The sequence below is a fragment of the Phocoena sinus genome, chromosome 10, assembly GCF_008692025.1.
Source record: "Phocoena sinus isolate mPhoSin1 chromosome 10, mPhoSin1.pri, whole genome shotgun sequence".
Lineage (NCBI taxonomy): Eukaryota > Metazoa > Chordata > Mammalia > Artiodactyla > Phocoenidae > Phocoena > Phocoena sinus.
Genome location: NC_045772.1, coordinates 27,813,590 through 27,833,641, shown reverse-complemented (window position 1 = coordinate 27,833,641; position 20,052 = coordinate 27,813,590). Strand labels below are relative to the sequence as shown.

Sequence of the window (20,052 nt, the reverse complement as noted above, 5' to 3'; positions counted from 1 at the left end):
TTTCTACATCCACTATAATGCACAACGCAATGAAGCTTTTAATCTATGTTTCCCTAATGGCTAGTGCAGTATTTTGAACATACCATATACTTTCTACAGAGTGTACTTATTTAATGAAATATGAATGAACCTGGCGGGCAGAATTTGGCAAAAAAACAGAAGAGCTTTAAGAGCTTGCAGATTATAAAACCTTCCAAAGGATAGACTGAGCTAAGTAATAAGTACTCCAGACACATAAAAACTAAGAATAAACAAATAACTTCTGCTCCTTTGTTGGGTGCTATACAAATAACATACCTTCACATCATTTATGCACATCATATGGCAGAATCAAGGCTCAATGAACATAACATTACCAGACAATGGTATAACAGAAGTATTGATATATATAAAGAACTATAGGAACACAAGAGGAATATCCAGGTCTGCCTGCAGCAGCAGTTAATGCTTTCCAAAAACTAAACACACACACACACACACACACACACACACACACACACACACACACATTATGTATATGTGTATATACATATATGTAGACATATGTCTATATGAGACACTGGAATTAGGTACTGAATAGGAATTTACTTGTCAGAAATAAAGGCATTCTAAGCACATGGAGGAGCATGAACAAAGATAAAGGGAAAAGGTATGAAACAGTCATGCTGCATTTGGGAAACAGAGGTATGTTCTGATCACAGAGCCAGAGTGAAGGGCAGGGGCACTACAGGTGAATGAATGCAATGATCTCTTATGAAACTCCTAAAGTAAGCAAAGACAGTAGTACTGAGGATGCGCCTTTGGACATCAGAATAATGCCATTAGGATCCAGATATGTGATGCTCAGCACTGTCTTCTGAATGAATGAATGCCCCCAGCCTGTGTTTTAATGTACTTGGTATTATCTTTTTTCAAAGCCATCTATTATCTACCATCATATTTCATAATGGCTCTATATTAAGCTCTATTTGGTATTCTTATAACTTCTGCCCAGTAACTGCTGTACCACACTAGTTAACATGCTTTTAGTGCAACAGCACATAAACCCCTATAATATTTAGCTTGTCATTTCTCTTTCGTGTCTCAGCTTCTGCTAGTAACTAGAAGGCAAATTACAGTGCTCCTCAGGAAATCCACATCCCAATTATGCTATTTAATCTTCAAAACTTTGGCTTTTTGACCACTGTCTTTACTTCCAGGTTTTGGCTCGAGATACCCAAGGATGCCAAAAAGCTAACGATCCCATTAGGGTATGCCATACTTTCTTAAAGCTTCTAAACATTACCAGGTTAATACTCCAGAAACAACTGATTCATCCCTAAAGAGAAATTTTAGAAATTCAGTAATACATATTTAGAAATATTCCACCTAAGTAAATTTTCCACGTGATTAGAGCTTGCATGTTTAAATAAAACTTCAATTTTGGGACATTTCTGATGAAAATAATTCTAAAATACATATATGCACTTCCTCACCTACTTAAACAGATGATATTAAACCTTTGCTTAATGTCCCAGAAGCATAAATATTAATCACTGAATGGGTGTCTTCCACTCTATTAATTCTGGCAAGTCTCTAATTCCTGTACCCACATTCTATAGTTTTTCTTACACCCTGTTTTGTCTTTCAACAATCATTTCTAAAAATTATTCCTATGCTATTTCTAGCAGCACTTGCCTGATATGGATAGGAAAGACAGATTAAGGGAAAAAAAGTTTATTAAACCACATCACTCATTTAAAATAAAAGTAAAGGGACTTCCCTGGTGGTCCAGTGGTTAAGAATCCACCTTCCAATGCAGGGGATGCGGTTCGATCCCTGGGCAGGGAACACATGCCATGGAGCAACTAAGCCTGCATGCCACAACTACAGAGCTCATGCGCTCTGGAGCCTGCGCGCCACAACTACTGAGCCTGCAAGCTGCAGCGAAAGACCCCGCATGCCGCGTGCCGCAACTAAGACCCAACGCGGCCAAAAATAAAAATAAATATTTTTTTTTTAAAAAAAGTAAAATACGCTCAGAATGAATATCTGAGGGATGTCCCATGAATAGAGTACATGACCTTTAGTTCATGGGCTTTGTGATACTAATTCTGGATATTAAGAGACTCCTCTATTTTTCTAAACTATCTTCAAGGGAATTAAGGTTGCTAGATAGATAACTTACAAACAGTAAAACAGCAAAAAATAATACACCAAAATAGCCAGCTACACTTTCTCCCTTAATCATTCCAAATATCTCACCTACTCTCTCCCTCTCCCTCTCTCTCTCCCTCTCTCTCTCCTCTCTCTCCCTCTCTCTCTCCTCTCTCTCCCTCTCTCTCTCCCTCTCTCTCTCTCTCTCTCTCACATACACACACACACACACACACACACACACACACACACACACACACACACACATAGTGTTGACTTAAGATTAAATTCCTTACTGTTAGTTTTCAGTTATCTGTAATCCTTTCTCAGATCCACCATAGCTAAGAACTCAGGTTAACTTGATACTTATGATACCCTATTGTACCAAGTGTCCTTTCAGTTAAAAGGAAAGTTCTTATTTAAGTGACAGGTAGGTAAGATAGTCACTTTTGATTTTGGCTAACCCATAAAGAAAAGTTGACCCATACGTTCTGTAAGAAAAACAACTGGTAAAATGCTAAGCAGAGTTCCAAGAATCTTTTATGCCTCTATCTTTGCTCACACTACCTCCGTAGTTTAACTGGTGTCCTATTTGCACTCATTTCCCCACCACCCTAGAGAATGTCTGGTTTAATTGTTCCCCTCTTCAAGTTCTGCAGTTCCCCTCAAGCTGAATCAGACATTGTACTCTTTTTGCAAATATCTATCAGAAAAACTTCCTGGCATAGATACCATATCTTATTTACCTTTTTATCTCCTGTACCTACCAAAATACCTGGCACATAAGAGGTACTCTATTAATGTTAAATAAGTGAAAGTTTGGTCAGATCGTTTTCTTATACATCATTAACTCATAGGAAAGAGTAAGTCTGATTTTTTTTGTCTTTCATGGTAAAAAAAGTTTCATTCTTTTAAAAGATTTGTAAAACAATTTTTTAAAAAGCTATGTCTCCCTTTGTTTTTAGAATACTGTAGTAATTTTCAAAGAAAGGAGATATATCATCTGAGAAATTTTTTCCAGATTAAAAATGGGCAACACTTCCCCTCACTCGCTCCCACTCCCAGCCTTCTGTATACACCAGCCTCACACACTACAGAGAACATTTGGGTGACCCATGATTAATAACAGGTGTATGTCATTCTGTCACTTCCAACAGGTCTGGGGAATCAAAACAAAGACTGAAACAGTGGTAGATCCAGATTCTAATGCTGTATATTTTTCCAAATAAAGACAGTAACAGTTGACATGCAAAGTCCTCTTTCTATGTAAGAGTAAAGCATCTTAACCTAAAGCATTTTAAAACATTCATTAATAAAACATTAACTACATAATAAAGATATAACTTACAAATGTTGAAATAAAAAACATTCACTTTATATTTCAAATTTCATGGCAAATTTTATGCAAAAATATAAACTTAAACTTTTATATATGTTTACAGATTCACAAAAAGACTGCTGCAAACAGTAAGAACAGCCAACTTCCCAAGAGCCTCTTTTCCTTATTAAACCTTCTTAGAGCATGCATAATTAAAGCAATCCACATTCCCCTATAGCAGAAAAAGTTAAGCAACACTGAGGCAAGGAAAAACAAAGCTATTTTGAGCAACCCAAAACCAAGCTGCTAAAACAAAATATTCAGGACCCACAGTAACACTGGAGTCATTAAGAAGAAGTTCCTGTCCTCTTGTCTCATTTTCAGCGTGCACTTTCTGGTAATGCTCCGACAAATCAATAGCAGTTATACATCTTTTCATACATAATGGGCAGATGAAACCCTGTGAAATAACAACTTTTAGGAGGATATATACAAAAAGTTATTTATGAAACAAAATAGAAACAATGAAAATAGACATAACAGGAAAATAATAGTATATTTCTTTTTAGTATATGGAAGAGAAATTTTCAAGTAGTAACTGTACAAAAGGTGAAAGACCTATCCAAATTAGGACTCTGAAATTAGTTTCCATCCTTATGCTATAGATTCCCATTGGTCAATTTTATTGAGTAACCAGTTGCTTTAGTCGGAATATCACTATTCTTTTTGTTTATGATACTTTGTCCTTACTTATCAAGAGCTAGTATTGGCAAGGCAGCTTTTATTTTAGATCAAGAAACGACTGGCAGTTTTAACAAATACTTTTATGTAGATGATGTTCTCAACAAAAAAGTTGTTATAATGAAAGCAATTTTTAGTCTTCACCATATTCCACTAGCCTAAGATCCCATTCTTGCCCATACCCATAATTCCCAGTAGGTTACCCTTCCTTCTAATTTTATGAGCCAAATAAAATCATTTTAAAACAATCTCCCAAATTCCCCATACCTAACAATATATGTATTTTAAAATGTGGGCTGTTACACTGATCTATGGTTTGGGGTTTTGTCAGATAGGAACAGTAAAAGGATAAGAGAATAAAGGAGTTCAGAGTATCAGGGAGAAAGTAAATTAAATGAAGACAGTGGTGAAGGACAATAGGTTACAAAGGTTATAACGTCATGAGTTTTGGTGTCAGAAATAGATGTGGGTTTGAGTCTCAACCAATACTGACTATATGACTTTAAAAAATTCACTTTACCCTGCTAAATGTCAGTTTCCTCATCTATAAAATGGGACTAATATTAGCACCTATTTGTCTAGAGTTATTGTGCAGTGTATAAAATGCTTAGTACAGTGCCTGAGACATTATAAGTGCTCAACAAGTATTAACTGTCATTAGATGTATGGTTAGAGAGTAAAGGAAACGAAGCGAAGAAAGGATGACAGACTAGAAGAAAAAATAAAAATTAAAAATCTAAAATAATCAGCAAGGCCAAAGAAGGTAAGTAGTGAGACTATGAAAGTTTTTGAGAGGATAGTCAGTTGAGGTAAGGAACACAGAGATATGATTTTAACATGTCAGGTAAAATTATTCTGCCTGATAAGAAGATGGAAGGTACTGCCACGGGCTTGAGTAGTTAGAAAAGAAAAGTAATAAAGATCATTGGCACTGATAATATTAAGAACTGGGAGGCTAAGATGTTCCTTGATGTACGTTAGGATCGTAGCAAGGAAGAGGAAGACTACAAACAAGGTTCCAAAGTAAGAGGCAAGACAGGGTAGCAGTTAAGAGCTAGTCTTGGGCTTGAATCCTGGATTCACACCACTCTTAGTAGCTTATATTACCTTCAATTTCCTCATCTGTTAAATGAGGTAACAGTAACACCTACTCCATATGGGGGAGGGGGTCTCGTGAGAATTAAATAATACATACTAAATCCTCATCACAGCATCTGATACGAAGAAAACATTCAATAAATGTTAGCTACCATTAATATCATTAATATCATTGTTCCTCTTGTTAACAACCCTTTAAAGAGATTAGCCAGGGGATGAAAGTGAGGAACGTGAATTCACTTATTTTTTCTTTTTACTGATGAAAGGGTTGTCTTCCAGGCAATCACAGGACCAAGTATTAAAACTACAGAATAATAGGGCTTCCCTGGTGGCGCAGTGGTTGAGAGTCCGCCTGCCAAAGCAGGGGACACGGGTTCGTGCCCCTGTCCGGGAAGATCCCACATGCCGTGGAGCGGCTGGGCCCGTGAGTCATGGCTGCTGAGCCTGCGTATCCGGAGCCTGTGCTCCGCAACGGGAGAGACCACAACAGTGAGAGGCCCGCATACTGCAAAAAAAAAAAAAAAAAAAAAAAAAAACAACTACAGAATAATATTTTTTATTAATGTACTGTTGCATTGTTTTTTACCACAATATCTTTATGCTGCCTGCCTCTTTACTCATTTCTTCACTTTAAGTTTCCACATATCATCATTCAGTCATACGTTCAAAAAGTATTGGGACTTCCCCGCTGGTCCAGTCAGTAAGACTCCGCGCTCCCATTGCAGGGGGCCCAAGTTCAATCCCTGGTCAGGGAACTAGATCCCGCACGTATGCCACAACTCAGAAGTCCACATACTGCAACTAAAGATCCTGCATGCCACAACTAAGACGAAGGAAGGAAGGGAAGGAGGGAGGGAGGGAGGGAGGGAGGGAGGGAGGGAGGGAGGGAGGGAGGGAGGGAGGGAGGGAGGAAGGAAGGAAGGAAGGAAGGAAGGAAGGAAGGAAGGAAGGAAGGAAGAATTTTTTTAAAAAGTATTTACTAAGTGTGATTACTATGTCATTATGCTATGTTGTTGAGAATGCAATGGTAAAATAAAGCAAAGACCCCATCCTCAATAAGCTTGCATGCTTCTTGAAACAGCTATAAAAGAAAATACCCCACTAATCAGAAAATCCTACTAGAACTACCTTCAAAATGTGTTTAGAACCTCAGGGCCTCCACAACTGCCCTGATCCAAGCCACCCTCATGGTGTACATGGATCACTGTAAAAGCCTTCTAACAGTCTCTCTGCTTCTATCCTTACCCCATTAACAGCTTTATTTTCCACACAGCAGCTAGAGTGATCCTACAAAAATATAGATAAATTTTGTCCTTTCCCTGATCCAAACTCTCCAATGACTTCCTATCTCACCAAGAGTAAAACACTAAAGTCTGTACAAAAGCCTATAAGGCCCTACATGAGGTGGGCCTGATTACCTCAATAACCTAACGTCCCCCCATTCACTGTGCTGGAGCCACACTAGCCTCCTGGATGCTTTTTCAATATGCCAGGCATGCTCCCACCTCAGAGACTTGTTCCACATGCCTGCAACATGCTTGCTCCAGAAATCAACATGATTTCTCACTTCATTCAGTTCTTTCTGAGCTACCCCCTCCTCAGAGGCAACTTCAGGAGTTGTGGCATGTGAGCCCACATGCCACAACTACTGAAGCCCACACGCCTAGAGCCTGCGCTCAAGAGAAGCCACTGCAATGAGAAGCCCCCGCACCACAACTAGAGAAAGTCCGTGTGCAGCAACAAAGACCCAACACAGCCAAAAATTAAATAAATTAATTAAAAATAAATTCCACCAGCATAAAGATTTTTTACTATTTCACTCAGTGCCATACCTCCAGCATCCAAAACAGTGTCTGGTGACAATAAATATTTGATAGATAAATGAATCTCAGACTAATAATCATTACCAAAAGGAGAGGGAATTCTTTTCCACAGAAGCATGTGGAAGAAGCATCTATCCAACATGTGAGTCAGGAAAGTTTATTGGAAAAATTATCTGTGATGAGACTTGAAGGATAATCAGATGTTAACCAAGAAAAAAGAAACAGCAAAACTAAGTAAGGCACAGAGATCAGCATATACAAAAGTTCAAAGGTAAGAAAAAACTTGGCACACCTTAAAATCAGTTCATTATGCCTGGATCAAAGAACATAAAAAAATATAACCACATATATAAGGTCAATTGATTTCTCACAAAAGTGAAAATTTAATTCATTGGGAAAAGGTAACATTTCCAGCAAATGGTACTGCAACAAGCATATGGAAAAATGTGGTTTCCATATTCACATGGAAAAAATGAACCTCAACTGCTATCTCATCATACCTTATACAATAATTTAAAATAAATCATAGATTTAAATGTACATACTAAAATGATTTTTTAATTTTTTTAATCCTTCCGTCTTTTTTATAAATTGAAGTATAGTGGATGTACAATATATGTAAGTTACAGTTTACAATATAGTGATTCACAATTTTTAAAGGTTATATTCCATTTATAGTTACTATAAAATATTGGCTATGTTCTCTGTGTTGCTTGTAGCTTGATTTATATGCTTGTAGCTTGATTTTTTGTTTTTTTTTTTAATCAGAAGCAAGCACAGGAGGAAGTTTTGCAACCCTGCGGTAGGCAAAAAACTTTGTAGTACCCAAAAAGCAAAAATCATAAAAGAAAAGGCTGACAAATTGTACTTCACCAAAATTTAAAACTTCTTCTCTTTGAAAGACAACATTAACAAAATGAAAAGTAAGCCACAGACTGAGAAAAAATATACACATCATATATTTCTGATTGTGGTGTAAGGGCTAAAATTAAGGCCCAATACTTTGTGTTGCCTTGACAACTGGTGAAACAGGGAGGGCTTCAAAAGGCCTAACTGCAAGTTCCCCTCCCCACTCTGCTCTCACAGATAAGGAGTTCTAGCCAAACAGCCCTCCTCTTCACAGGCAGCAAGCACAGGGCCTGTTTATCCCTGAGAAGGTTCTCTGCCAGCCCCTGGAATTATTCAAGCAAGCCAATCACATCTCCTTTAGAAACCAGGGGGCACCTTACTTTCCTGATCTACAATGCCTGCCTCTGAACAACACCTGGTTGTTCATTTTGTTCCCAAGTGCAATCCTCATGTGGCCCTGCATGGCACACCGTGTCCTCCATCTCTGGGCTGTGAGTATATGTGACTAATAAACTGCTGTTGATCTCATTTGTCTAATTATGTGTTTAGCTATTCCCATAAGCCTAGGACAGGAATCCTTCCCTCACTAATCAGATGAATAGGAGGCAATCAAAACATTGACAAAGGATAAAGAACTCTTATAATACCTTAATATAAAGATAAATACTCCAATTTTCAAAATGGTTAGATTTCCAGTTCCAGACAAAATGGAACAGATATACTTCTCTATTCTTCCTGCTAAGTACAGCTGAAATCCAGAGGCTTTATATATAAAACAAAACAAAAAGAAAACTCTGAAAGGTAAAGAGAAGAAGGCAGACCAGCTGAGGATCTCAGGAGCCAAGGACTGAGAGAGTGGTGAGTACTCTGGGTTTTCTTTTCGTCTCATATATTCTGGACTGGCTGCTGGAGAAGCCAGCTACCTGGAAACTTCAGTGGACACCTACCAAAAAAGCTCCAAGAAAAGTCTGCTCTCCCTAGCCAAATGACTAGGAAAATGAAGACCTGATTTGGTAATATGCTGGTCATTAGTGCGTTTCAGTGGGTACTAAGGATGGAAGCCAGATTAGAAATGGATAAAGAGTGAACAAAGAATTTGCTTATGCAATGCAATATACTAAATAGTCTGCACAACTGTCCTGATGAGAACAAATGATATGATATCACTTATTACATTATGTATTATACAGATTATATATTTGTTACAGACTGAATGTCTATGTACCCTCAAAATTCATATGTTGAAATCTTAACCTCCAATGTGGTGGGGCCTTTGGGAGATGATTAAGTCATGAGGGTGGAGCCCTAATGAATGGGATTGGTACCTTTATATAATAAAAGAGACCCCAGAGAGCTCTCTTGCCCCTTCTGCCATGTGAGGACAGCCATCTATAAACCAGAAAGGAAGCCCCCACCAGACACAGAATCCGCCAAATCCTTGATGTTGAACATCCCAGCCTCCAGAACTGTGAGAAATAAATGTTTGCTGTTTAAGCCTCTCAGTGCTTTTGTTATAACAGCCTATAACTGACTAAAATACTATTATATATATATTATTATACATAATAATATACAAAATATGATATGAGCACTAAAGCAAGGTACTGCTTTATTTCTGACCATTTTTTAAAAATCCTGGAGACCATGATATTTCAAATTCCCATTTAGATGGATGCTAAGGGCACAATGTTAAAACCTAGAATTTGTTCAAAGTGGGAAGCCAACATCAGGGTAAAAGGGAAGATTAAGCGAGAAAAAGAGAAATTGAGAGAGGTGGGGAGAGATATCAACTGAGACCTTAACAAGTCAATACCTTAACACTGGGCATATGGAAAAAACAATACCCCCTGAGAATTCATAATCACCAATAGCCCTCAATTAGGTTAGAAATTTACACTAGTGGGTAATGTGCAAAATTTCAAGTACCGAACTTAATTTAAGGGAGTCCCAGGTTAGTGGCACCTCTAGAGCAGTATTTGTATGCTGAAGGGAATAATCTGTGGCATAGGTAAAAACCAAAGTTGCATGAGGGAGAGCTGATAAGATGAGAATGGAAGAGAGAATGGAATCCAGAGCACAAGGGAAAGGACTGAAATCTGATAGGAAAAGAGACCTGTCTTCCGTGTACTAAAGTAATAAAGAGAATACAGGTGCAAGTATAGTTTTAGGGACAAAATGAGAACATTCATCTTTTCTCAATGGTATAGAAGGTGACGGTGAGAAGGCGGGACTAAGGTAAGACACATGGAAAGTTTGAGGACAAAGAAGAGAGTACAACTATCACAGAGAGTAGAAAAGGGAGCCTAATAAGAAAATATAGCAGGATTATCAGGCACTGCTCATTTACCCACTGGAGATTTTTTTGTTGTTTTTGGTCTGAATGAGGTCAACAATTACTACTAAATTCCTCTCCAGGGTTACAACCTAGTTCTCTGAGCTCATCATATCATAAATACAGTTTGGAATGTTTTCCTTAAAGATATTTCCTTAAACTTGCTCTTAATAAAGTTCAACTGATACTGTTCTTCTCACTCTCACAGTCTTGTTCGATCTTGTTATGGTTAACATACATATACATGAAGACAGATGGTCAAAAAGAGACAAAACAGAGAAATGAATGGATAGAGAAATACCCAGAAACATACACATAATAGACTCACCAACCAAGAGATGGGAAAGAATAGGGAAAAGGGGACTGGGTAGCTGGGCCGAGAAAGGGGCAATTGACAAAAACTGTCAGAGCAGAAATGTGAGTGTGTTGATCTCTTAGGGGCAGTGTTATCGGTGGTTTTTATGTTCTCTTACCTTATCTCCTTTTTCTATAATGAGTATATATTATTTGTTAAAAATAATGATAGTAATGTAGCAATTTCTAAGGCTGACCTCAAAAAATTTGAGTTTTTTTTAGACTTACTTTCTCCATTAATTTTTAATAAGCTATCAAACATAGAAGTTCTTACAAAGTCATAAATGAAGACAACAAATAATGTATAAATGTTATAGTTCATCTAATTTTTCATTAGCTTAGTCGTTCATGGCAGTACAAACACATAAGTAGATACTAATTAACTGGTAATTCTTTACAAACAGATTTTAAATCTTCATTAAGTTGAGATGACTTTAACATTAAAGATAAATTGTCAATATTATTTTTCAGTCTTAATATACACTTTCGCAGTCTCACAACTAAGCACTATTATCTATCTACAAGTGAGATTCAAATATTGCATTCCAATTTGTAAGAAAGATTTATGAGACCTTTCCCTACAAAAGTTAAAATTATCAATTGTTACTCCATATATTTGCGATTTTTCCTTAAATAATATTTTCCTTAAATAAAACAATATTTATTGCCAAATTATTATTTTCATACCTCTGAAGAGCTTTCATTATTGACATCCACTGTGTTTATAGGAGCTGATGATGAATCTAAATCAGAACCTTGAGAGCCAACTCTCCCAGGAGTCTGAAACACAAGCAGAAAGGGGGAAAAAAAAGTAAATATCAACAATATATTCATAAACTATTTAATAACCTAAACAGTAATCAGGGCTAGCCTTACACATAAAGGTCGATGTCCTCTCAAACAGCACTAGAAGCTATCCTTTATTAAAGACTGACTGGACCTAATACTGTATCAAGATCTCTATCTGCCTTCTCTCAGCTTTAGTCTTTTTAAATTAATAAAAAGTTTACTTTTATATATAGTGCTTTATCATCTTCACCTCACTTTTACAGAATATCTTATTTAATCATAAAGACATCTCTGCAAGAGACAGGTAAAATGTTATATCCATAGATGAGAAAACAAATTCAAAGCAGCTAAGGGACTTCTCAAGATTCTACTGTTAACAAAAATCAGAAAGAAGCAGAACTAAAATGCTGAAATTCTAATTCCTCTTGCATTGCTCCCCACTACAACAAGTGAACTACAATGATTTGAGGGGAGCTAAAAAGATCAACACAGGCCACATTATCTAGTCACCCATCCATCTACGACCCATGCCAACCATTACCAATCTGTTTCCAATACTTAATATTCCACCATCAAATATACAGTTTGGAGGGTTAAAGGCCTTTTTTTTCCTCTCCTGCAACATTTATCATCTAACATTATTCATTATACTTAGGTATGACATTAAAGGAACTGGAAATCTAGTAAAATATTGACTAAAAGACAGATTCAGAGCACAAGAACTGACTCAATAATCCTTACCAAAAACATTTATGGTGCACACTATCATTATTCCCACGTTATACAAGAGAGAATAAAGGTGTAGAAATTAAGTTACTTGCCCGAAGTCACATGGCTAATAAGTGGAAGAAAGGATTTTAACTTCAGCAGTCTGATTCTTAATCACTAACTCATACTGCTTGACATCTCCACTGAGATATACCTCAAGCACCCAAGATTGAGAACAAATCACTAAACATCTGTCTCAAAACATGAACACCCTGTACATCACTTACATATTCAACATAAATGCCAAAGAAGGATGAACTGATACTACTTCAAAATTATTCAATTAAAATAAGGATTATAAAAACTGCATAGAAAAAATGAAATAACATGTATATACTATGATTATAATTATGTATAAAAACTAATTATATAAGAAAAGAGATTCAAAGGAAATATCCCAAAATGCAAACAATAATTTCTTTAGCAAGAAGCAATTATGGGTTTTCTGGTCTTTAGTTTCTCAGTTTTTGTTTTTGCTACATTTTTTTCAGAATTTTAGATTCATAGTTAAATTACTTTTACATTGAGAAATTTTTGATATTAAAAATAATCAGAGTTGTCCAAATTGGATGATCTATGTTCCTATCATATTTTCCCAAAACTTAACTCTCTTTCTAAACTTATCCAGAGTATGTCTTCATTGTGTTTACTTAACATCCACAACATTCTCATGTTTGAACTATTACATCAGCTACCCTCCTCCAAAAAAACAAAGCAAAATTCTTCCTCAAAATGATATACTTGAGACATGAATTTATAAATAAAAGCCTGCTATCTGAATTTGATGATATACTCATGCATGTGACAAAAAAGTAACTAAATAGTAAAAAAAATTAAAGAGAATTTTAATTATATACTTAATATAAATAACTGTATAAAACTAGAAATTCATTTTTGACTCATCAACATTTCAGAGCTTCACATCATAATGGTTTTTAAAACTACAGACCCCATCCCCAAAAGCACTGCAAACAAAAGCTGTACCTCCCAAGAACTACTTTCCCCATTCTGTATCCTAAGTTTTTCCAGAGTCCAGGTGGCTTCTCACCTGAGATTTACCTTGCCTGAGAACAAGCAATTCACAGAAATATCTACATAATCCTATTATCATCACCAAAAATACCCTTCCTTAAATTTGCCTAAAATAATCCTAGTAAACAGACCTAAGTAAGCCCAAGAGGCATGGGGAAAAAAGAAGAAACAATAAAATCATCATGAGATGCTTTTGATGTGCATATTTTACACATATTCCCTCATTCCCTCAGATTGTTGCTAAATTGTCTAAGAACTTCTTTTTCTATTATTAGGCTGCCAAAATCCTATCACTTCAATGAGAAGTACAATTACAGTAACAATGACCCTGAGGAAACAATATAAATCATTCTAACATTTACACTTATAAAAAGTTTTACTTTGTAAATACAATGGGATAAGAATAATTTGTGCTAAAAACTTAAAATGATAGGGGATAAATATCTTCCAAATTGTGATTTTTAGGAAAATTATTACATAATTTAGATATCTTTTACAGTGACTAAAAGGTACAAAACACATTCACTTTGTTTATGGTTTCTTCAATAGATATTTATCCATCTCCCATGAGGCACCTAACATTCTATAAAGCTCTGCATGCCAGACGGAGGACACTGAGTATGAGGACAATGTAAGAGAAACAAGGAGCAAGCCTTCAGGTAGACTATACAACTTGGCTGGTGAAACCAAGCTAATGTATAAAAAAAGAGATCAGAAACAATTTGAAAAAAATTAAATGCTAAAGGGGGGAGCTCTGAGTGTGAGCAGAATTATGAGAAAGAAGAGATCAATGCAAGTTGTGGTAACTGAAAAAAATCTTATTTCTTAAAGTTAAATTTAATTAAATAAAATGACAATCATTCCAAATAGATGAAAAAAATGCACAAGAGCAGACAGGGCAGAAATAAGAACACTGTATTTGATAAAAAATACATATGTTTGAAATAAAGTAATAGACACACAAACAGGTATTAAATAGGTTAAACTGTGGAATAGGGTATGTGGAATAGGCTAAGGGATATAAAACATTGAAATATGCCATGGTAAAGAGAGAGTGTCCACAACTCCAGTCCAGATTGCACTCACAGTTAGCACAGAAACTAAGCTGCCTCAGCTCCAATCAACGATCAACAGCCGATTAAAATTTTTTTAATGTTAAAATTGTAGACGTATGCTCAAACACAAGGTAAGTATCTCAGTGGACAAAAAATAAAACAAACACACAGAGTGTAGAGTTTGGGAACTAAAGTAGATAGAGGCAAACAAGTTCTAATGAGATAATAGGAACCAAAACACCCTACATGTGATAGGTAAAAAGAAGCCAGGCCCACTGTGAGAACTCAGAAAGTTGGCCAAAGCTACTACCCCCTGCCATAAACAACAATTTTTTAAAGCTGTAAACCCAAACAAGCACTGTGTCTGGGCTTGAAGCTTGATCAAAACTTTTCCAGGCAGGGATGAATGGGCATTCCAAGCAAAGCATTATTTACAAAAGTGAAAAATTATGGGAGTTCAAGATGGTAGCATAAAAAGATCATGAACTGATCTCCTCCTACAGACATAAATGTACAACCACATATGGAACAGTTCCCCCAGAAAGAGATCTGAAAACTGAATGAACAGAACCTCCACAACAAAGGGTGAAATAAAAGGACAGCAATGAGATGTGTAGGACAGGCGAAGATATGAAAACCACACCTCAGCTTCAGCAATCCACAATTGGGAGGGACCACAAAGGCACGGATCCTTTCCCTGAGGAATGAGGGATTTGAGCACATCAGGCACCCCAACCCTTAGATCCTGCACAAGAGAGATGAGCCTCCAAAACACCTGGTTTTGCAAACCAACAGGAAATATGTCCAGGAAAGCTACAGGGAATAGAAAACCTGCTCTTAAAGGACTTGCACACAGATTGACTTGATCTGAAAACCAGTGCAAAAACACCAAACTGAAAAGTGCATAAGACCATAGGTGAAGGGGACTCACCTACTAATCTTGAAGCATCTGCCAGAGAGGCAGGAACCAGTTGGAATGCTCCCGACGGGCTGAGTCACTGGCAGGAGCCATTTATGTGATCTCAGGCTACCTTGCTAATACTGGTGCTGGAAGGCACCACTTTGGAATTCTCCACCAGTGGGCACATCCCACCAGGGGTGAGAGAGCACCTGCCAACCCCCACACCTCAGGTGGGCCTCATAGCTGCCCAAGCAACAGCCCCACCCACCAGCACCCCACGGCAGTGGTGGCCCCACAAACTGCATGTAGCCCACATAGGAGACACCCCTCGAGCACCTGGCTCTGGTGGCTAGGTAGGATCGTGCTTCTGAGCCCCATACGACATCTCCTAAATAAAGCCACTCCTTCAAGACTAAGAGAGATAGCTGATATACCTAATACATAGAAACAGACACAAAGAATTAGACAACATGAGGAGACAGAGGAAGATATTCCAATCAAAAGAGTAAGTCAGAACCTCAAAAAGAGAACTAAACAAAACAGAGATAAGCAATCTACCTGATAAAAAGTTCAAAGTAATGGTCATAAAGATACTAAACAAACTCAGATGAAGAAAAAATTAGCACAGTGAGAACTTCAACAGAAATAGAAAATATATGAAAGTACCAAACAGAAGTTATAACTGAACTGAAAAATATGCTAGAGGGGTTCTACAGCAAACTGGGTGAAGTAGAAGAACAAATCAGTCAGCAGGAAGATAAAACAATGGAACTCACCCAGACAGAGCAGGAAAATGAAATAAGTATTTTAAAAAGTGAAGACAGGGACTTCCCTGGTGGTCCAGTGGTTAAGAATCCACCTTCCAAAGCAGGGGATGGGGGTTCAATCCCTGGTCGAGGAACTAAGATCCCACATGCCACAGGGCAACTAAGCCCACGTGCCGCAACCACTGAGGCTGCGCATTCTGGAGCCCATGCACAGCAACTACAGAGCCCATGTACCACAACTAGAGAGAAGCCGCCGCACCGCAACAAAAGATCCCACATGCCACAACTAAGACCCAACGCAGCAAAAAAAATAAATATCTTTTTAAAATAATAAATAAAATAAAGATGAAAAATGAAGACACCTTAAGGGACCTTTGGGGCAACATCAAGCAGAATAACATTTGCATTATAGGGGTGCCAGAAAGAAAAGAGTGTAAGGGACAGAAAACCTACTTGAAGAAATAGTTGCTGAAAACATCCTTAATCAGGGGAAGGACACAGACATCCAGGTCCAGGAAGCACAGAGAGTTCCAAATAAGATGAACCCAAAGAGATACACATCAAGACACACTATAATTAAAACAGTAAAAATAAGTGATTAAGAGAGAATCCTAAAAGCAACAAATTGTTACATACAAGGAAAACCCTATAACTCTACAAGCAGATTTTTCAGCAGAGCCTTTACAGGCCAGAAGGGAGTGGCAGATCATATTCAAAGTGCTGAAAGAAAAAACTTCCAACCAAGAATTCTCTACACAGCAAAGTTATTCAGAATTGACGAAGAGATAAAGAGTTTCCCAGATGAGCAAAAGCTAAAGGTATTCATCACAACTAAACTGGCCCAACAAGAAATATTAATGGGACTTCTTTAAGCTGAAAAGAAATGGCACTAGTTAATAATAAGAAAACATATGAAAGTAAAAATCTCACTGTTAAAGGTAAATGTATGATAAAGGCAGAGGATCAATCACTTATAAATCAAGCACAAAGGTTAAGAGACAAAAGTACTAAAAATAACTAAAATTATAATAATTAGTTACAGGATGCATAAAATAAAAAGAAGTAAAATGTGTCATCAAAAGTAGGAAACATGGGGAGGGAATAAAAAGATAAAGCTTTGGAATGATTTCTAATTTAAGTTGCTAGCAACTTAAAACAGGCTACTACTTACATAGAATGTTATAGGTGAACCTCACAGTAACCACAAGGAAAAAACTTATAGTAAGTACACAAAAGAAAGTGAGAAAATCTAAACATAACACTAAAAGAAACCACACCAAAACACAAAGGAAAAGAGAGAAGAGAACTACAAAAATAGCCAGAAAACAATTAACAAAGTGGCAATAAACACACACTTATCAATAATTACCTTAAATGTAAATGGGGGGCTTCCCTGGTGGCGCAGTGGTTGGGAGTCTGCCTGCCGATGCAGGGGACACGGGTTCATGCCCCGGTCCGGGAAGATCCCACATGCCGCGGAGCGGCTAGGAGCGGCTAGGCCAGTGAGCCATGGCCACTGAGCGTGCGCGTCCGGAGCCTGTGCTCCGCGATGGAAGAGGCCGCAACAGTGAGAGGATAGAGTACCGCAAAAAAAAAAAAAAAAAAAAAAAAAAAATTTAAATGGACCAAATTCAATAGTCTTACCTCAAGAAACAAGAAATCCCCAATAAACAATCTAACCTTACACCTAAAGGAACTAGAAAAAGAAGAACAAATGCCAAAATTGGTAGATGGAAGGAAATAATAAAGATCAGAGCAGAAACAGAGACTAAAAGAAAGAAAAAAAACAAGTTCAATGAAACTAAAAGCTGATTCTTTGAAAAGATAAATACAATTGACGAACATTTAGCTAGACTCACCAGGAAAAAAAAGAGGACTCAAATAAATAAAATCAGAGATGAAAGAGGAGACGTTATAACTAATGAAAGAGGAGACGTTATAACTAACACCACAGAAATACAAAGGATGTCTCATGATCTATGAATATATGCCAACAAATTGGACAACCTAAAAGAAATGGAAAATTTTTTTAAAACAATCTTCTAAGACTGAATCATGAAGAAATAGAAAAATCTGAATAGACCAATTACTAGTAAGGAGATTGAAACAGTAATCAAAAATCTCTCAACAAATCAAAGCCCAGAGCAGACAGATTTACTGGCGAATTCTAGAGCATTCAAAGATTTAATACCTATCCTTCTCAAATTCTTCAAAAAACTGAAAAGAAGGGAAGGCTTCCAAACACATTCTATGAAGCCAGCGTTAACCTGATACCAAAAGCAGACAAGGAGACCACAAAAAAAGAAAATTACAAGCCAATATCCTTGATGAACACAGATGCAAAAATCCTCAACAAAATGTTAGCAAACTGAATCCAACAATGCATTAAAAGAAGCATACACCATGATCAAGTGGAATTTATTCCAGGGATGAAAGGATGGTTCAACATCCACAAATCAATCAACATGATACATCACATTAACAAAATGAAGGATAAAAATTATATGGTCATCTCAATAGATGCAGAAAAAGCATCTGACAAAATTCAACATCAATTTATGATAAAAATTATCAACAAAGTAGGTAGAGAGGAAATATACCTTAACATAATAAAGGCCATATATGACAAATCCACAGCTAGTATCACACTAAACAATGAAAAACTGAAAGCTTTTCCTCTAAGATCAGTAAACAAGACAAGGATGCCCACTATTGTCACTTATTTTCAACATAGCATTGGAAGTCCTAGCCAAAGCAATTAGAAAAAAAAAGGAAATAACAGGTTTCTAAATCAGAAAGTAAAACTGTCACTCTTTGCAGATGACATGATACATATAGAAAACCCTAAAGACTACACATACACACACACACACGCACACAATGTCAGTACTAATAATATAATAATTGAATTTAGTTAAGTCACAGGGTACCAAATCAACATACAGAAGTCTGTGGCATTTCCACACCAACAACAAACTATCACAAAGGGAAGTTAAGGGACTTCCCTGGCAGTCCAGTGGTTAAGACTCCACACTTCCACTGCAGGGGGCACGGGTTTGATCCCTCGTTGGAGAACTAAGATCCCCGTGTGCCATGGCATGGCCGAAAAAGAAAAAGAAAGAGAAATTAAGAAAACAATCCCATGTATGGCTGCATCAAAAAGAGTAAAATGCCAAAGAATAAATTCAACCAAGGAGGTGAAAGACCTGTTACAGTGAAAACTGTAAGACACTGATGAATGAAGTTGAAGACACAACCAAATGGAAAGATATTCTGTGTTCATGGATTGGATGAATTAATATTGTTAAAATGTCCATACTACCCACAGCAATCTACAGATTTGGTGCAATTCCTATCAAAATTCCAACAGCATATTTCACAGCACTAGAACAAATAATTCTAAAATGTGTATGGAACCACAGAAAAATCCCAAATAGTCAAAATAATCTTGAGAAAGAAGAAAAAAGCTTGGAGGTATCACACGCCCTGATTTCAAACTATACTATAAAGCTACAGTAATAAGACAGTATGGTACTGACACAAAAAGACACACAGATCAATGAAACAGAACTGAGAGTCCAAAAATGTAAACCTACACATATATGACAATTAATTTATAACAAAAGAGCAAAGAATATACCATGGAGAAAAGATAGTCTATTCAATAATGGGGCTGGGGAAAACGGACAGCCACATGCAAAAGAATGAAACAAGTAACTCAAAATGGATTAAAGACTTGAATGTAAGACCTGCAACCATGAAATTTCTAGAAGAAAACTTCACTGATATCAGTCCTTTTTTTTGTCATTTAAGCAGTGAGTTTTATTTTGCTTTTGTTTTTTATGAATTATTTATTTTTAATTGAGCTTTTTAAAATTTTTGAGATATATTTGACATATAACATTATATTAGTTTCAGGTGTACAACATAATGATTCAGTATTTGTATATGTTGCAAAATGATCACCACAATAAGTCTGGTTAACATTTATTGATATCCGTCTTAGCAATGTTTCTATGGCTCTGACTCCAAAGACAAGTGAAAGAAAAGCAAAAATAAACAAATGGGATTATATCAAACTAAAAAGCT

General features: G+C 36.7%; 1 protein-coding gene across 1 annotated transcript in view; it reads right to left on the bottom strand.

The window, feature by feature from the left end:
* EEA1 (early endosome antigen 1) overlaps positions 1–20,052 on the bottom strand; it is a 142,159-nt gene that overhangs the window by 87,464 nt on the left and 34,643 nt on the right. Inside the window, exon 2 of the mRNA XM_032645166.1 lies at positions 11,339–11,431. Within this exon, the coding sequence (XP_032501057.1) occupies positions 11,339–11,431 (93 nt within the window). The remainder of the gene's footprint in view (positions 1–11,338; positions 11,432–20,052) is intronic.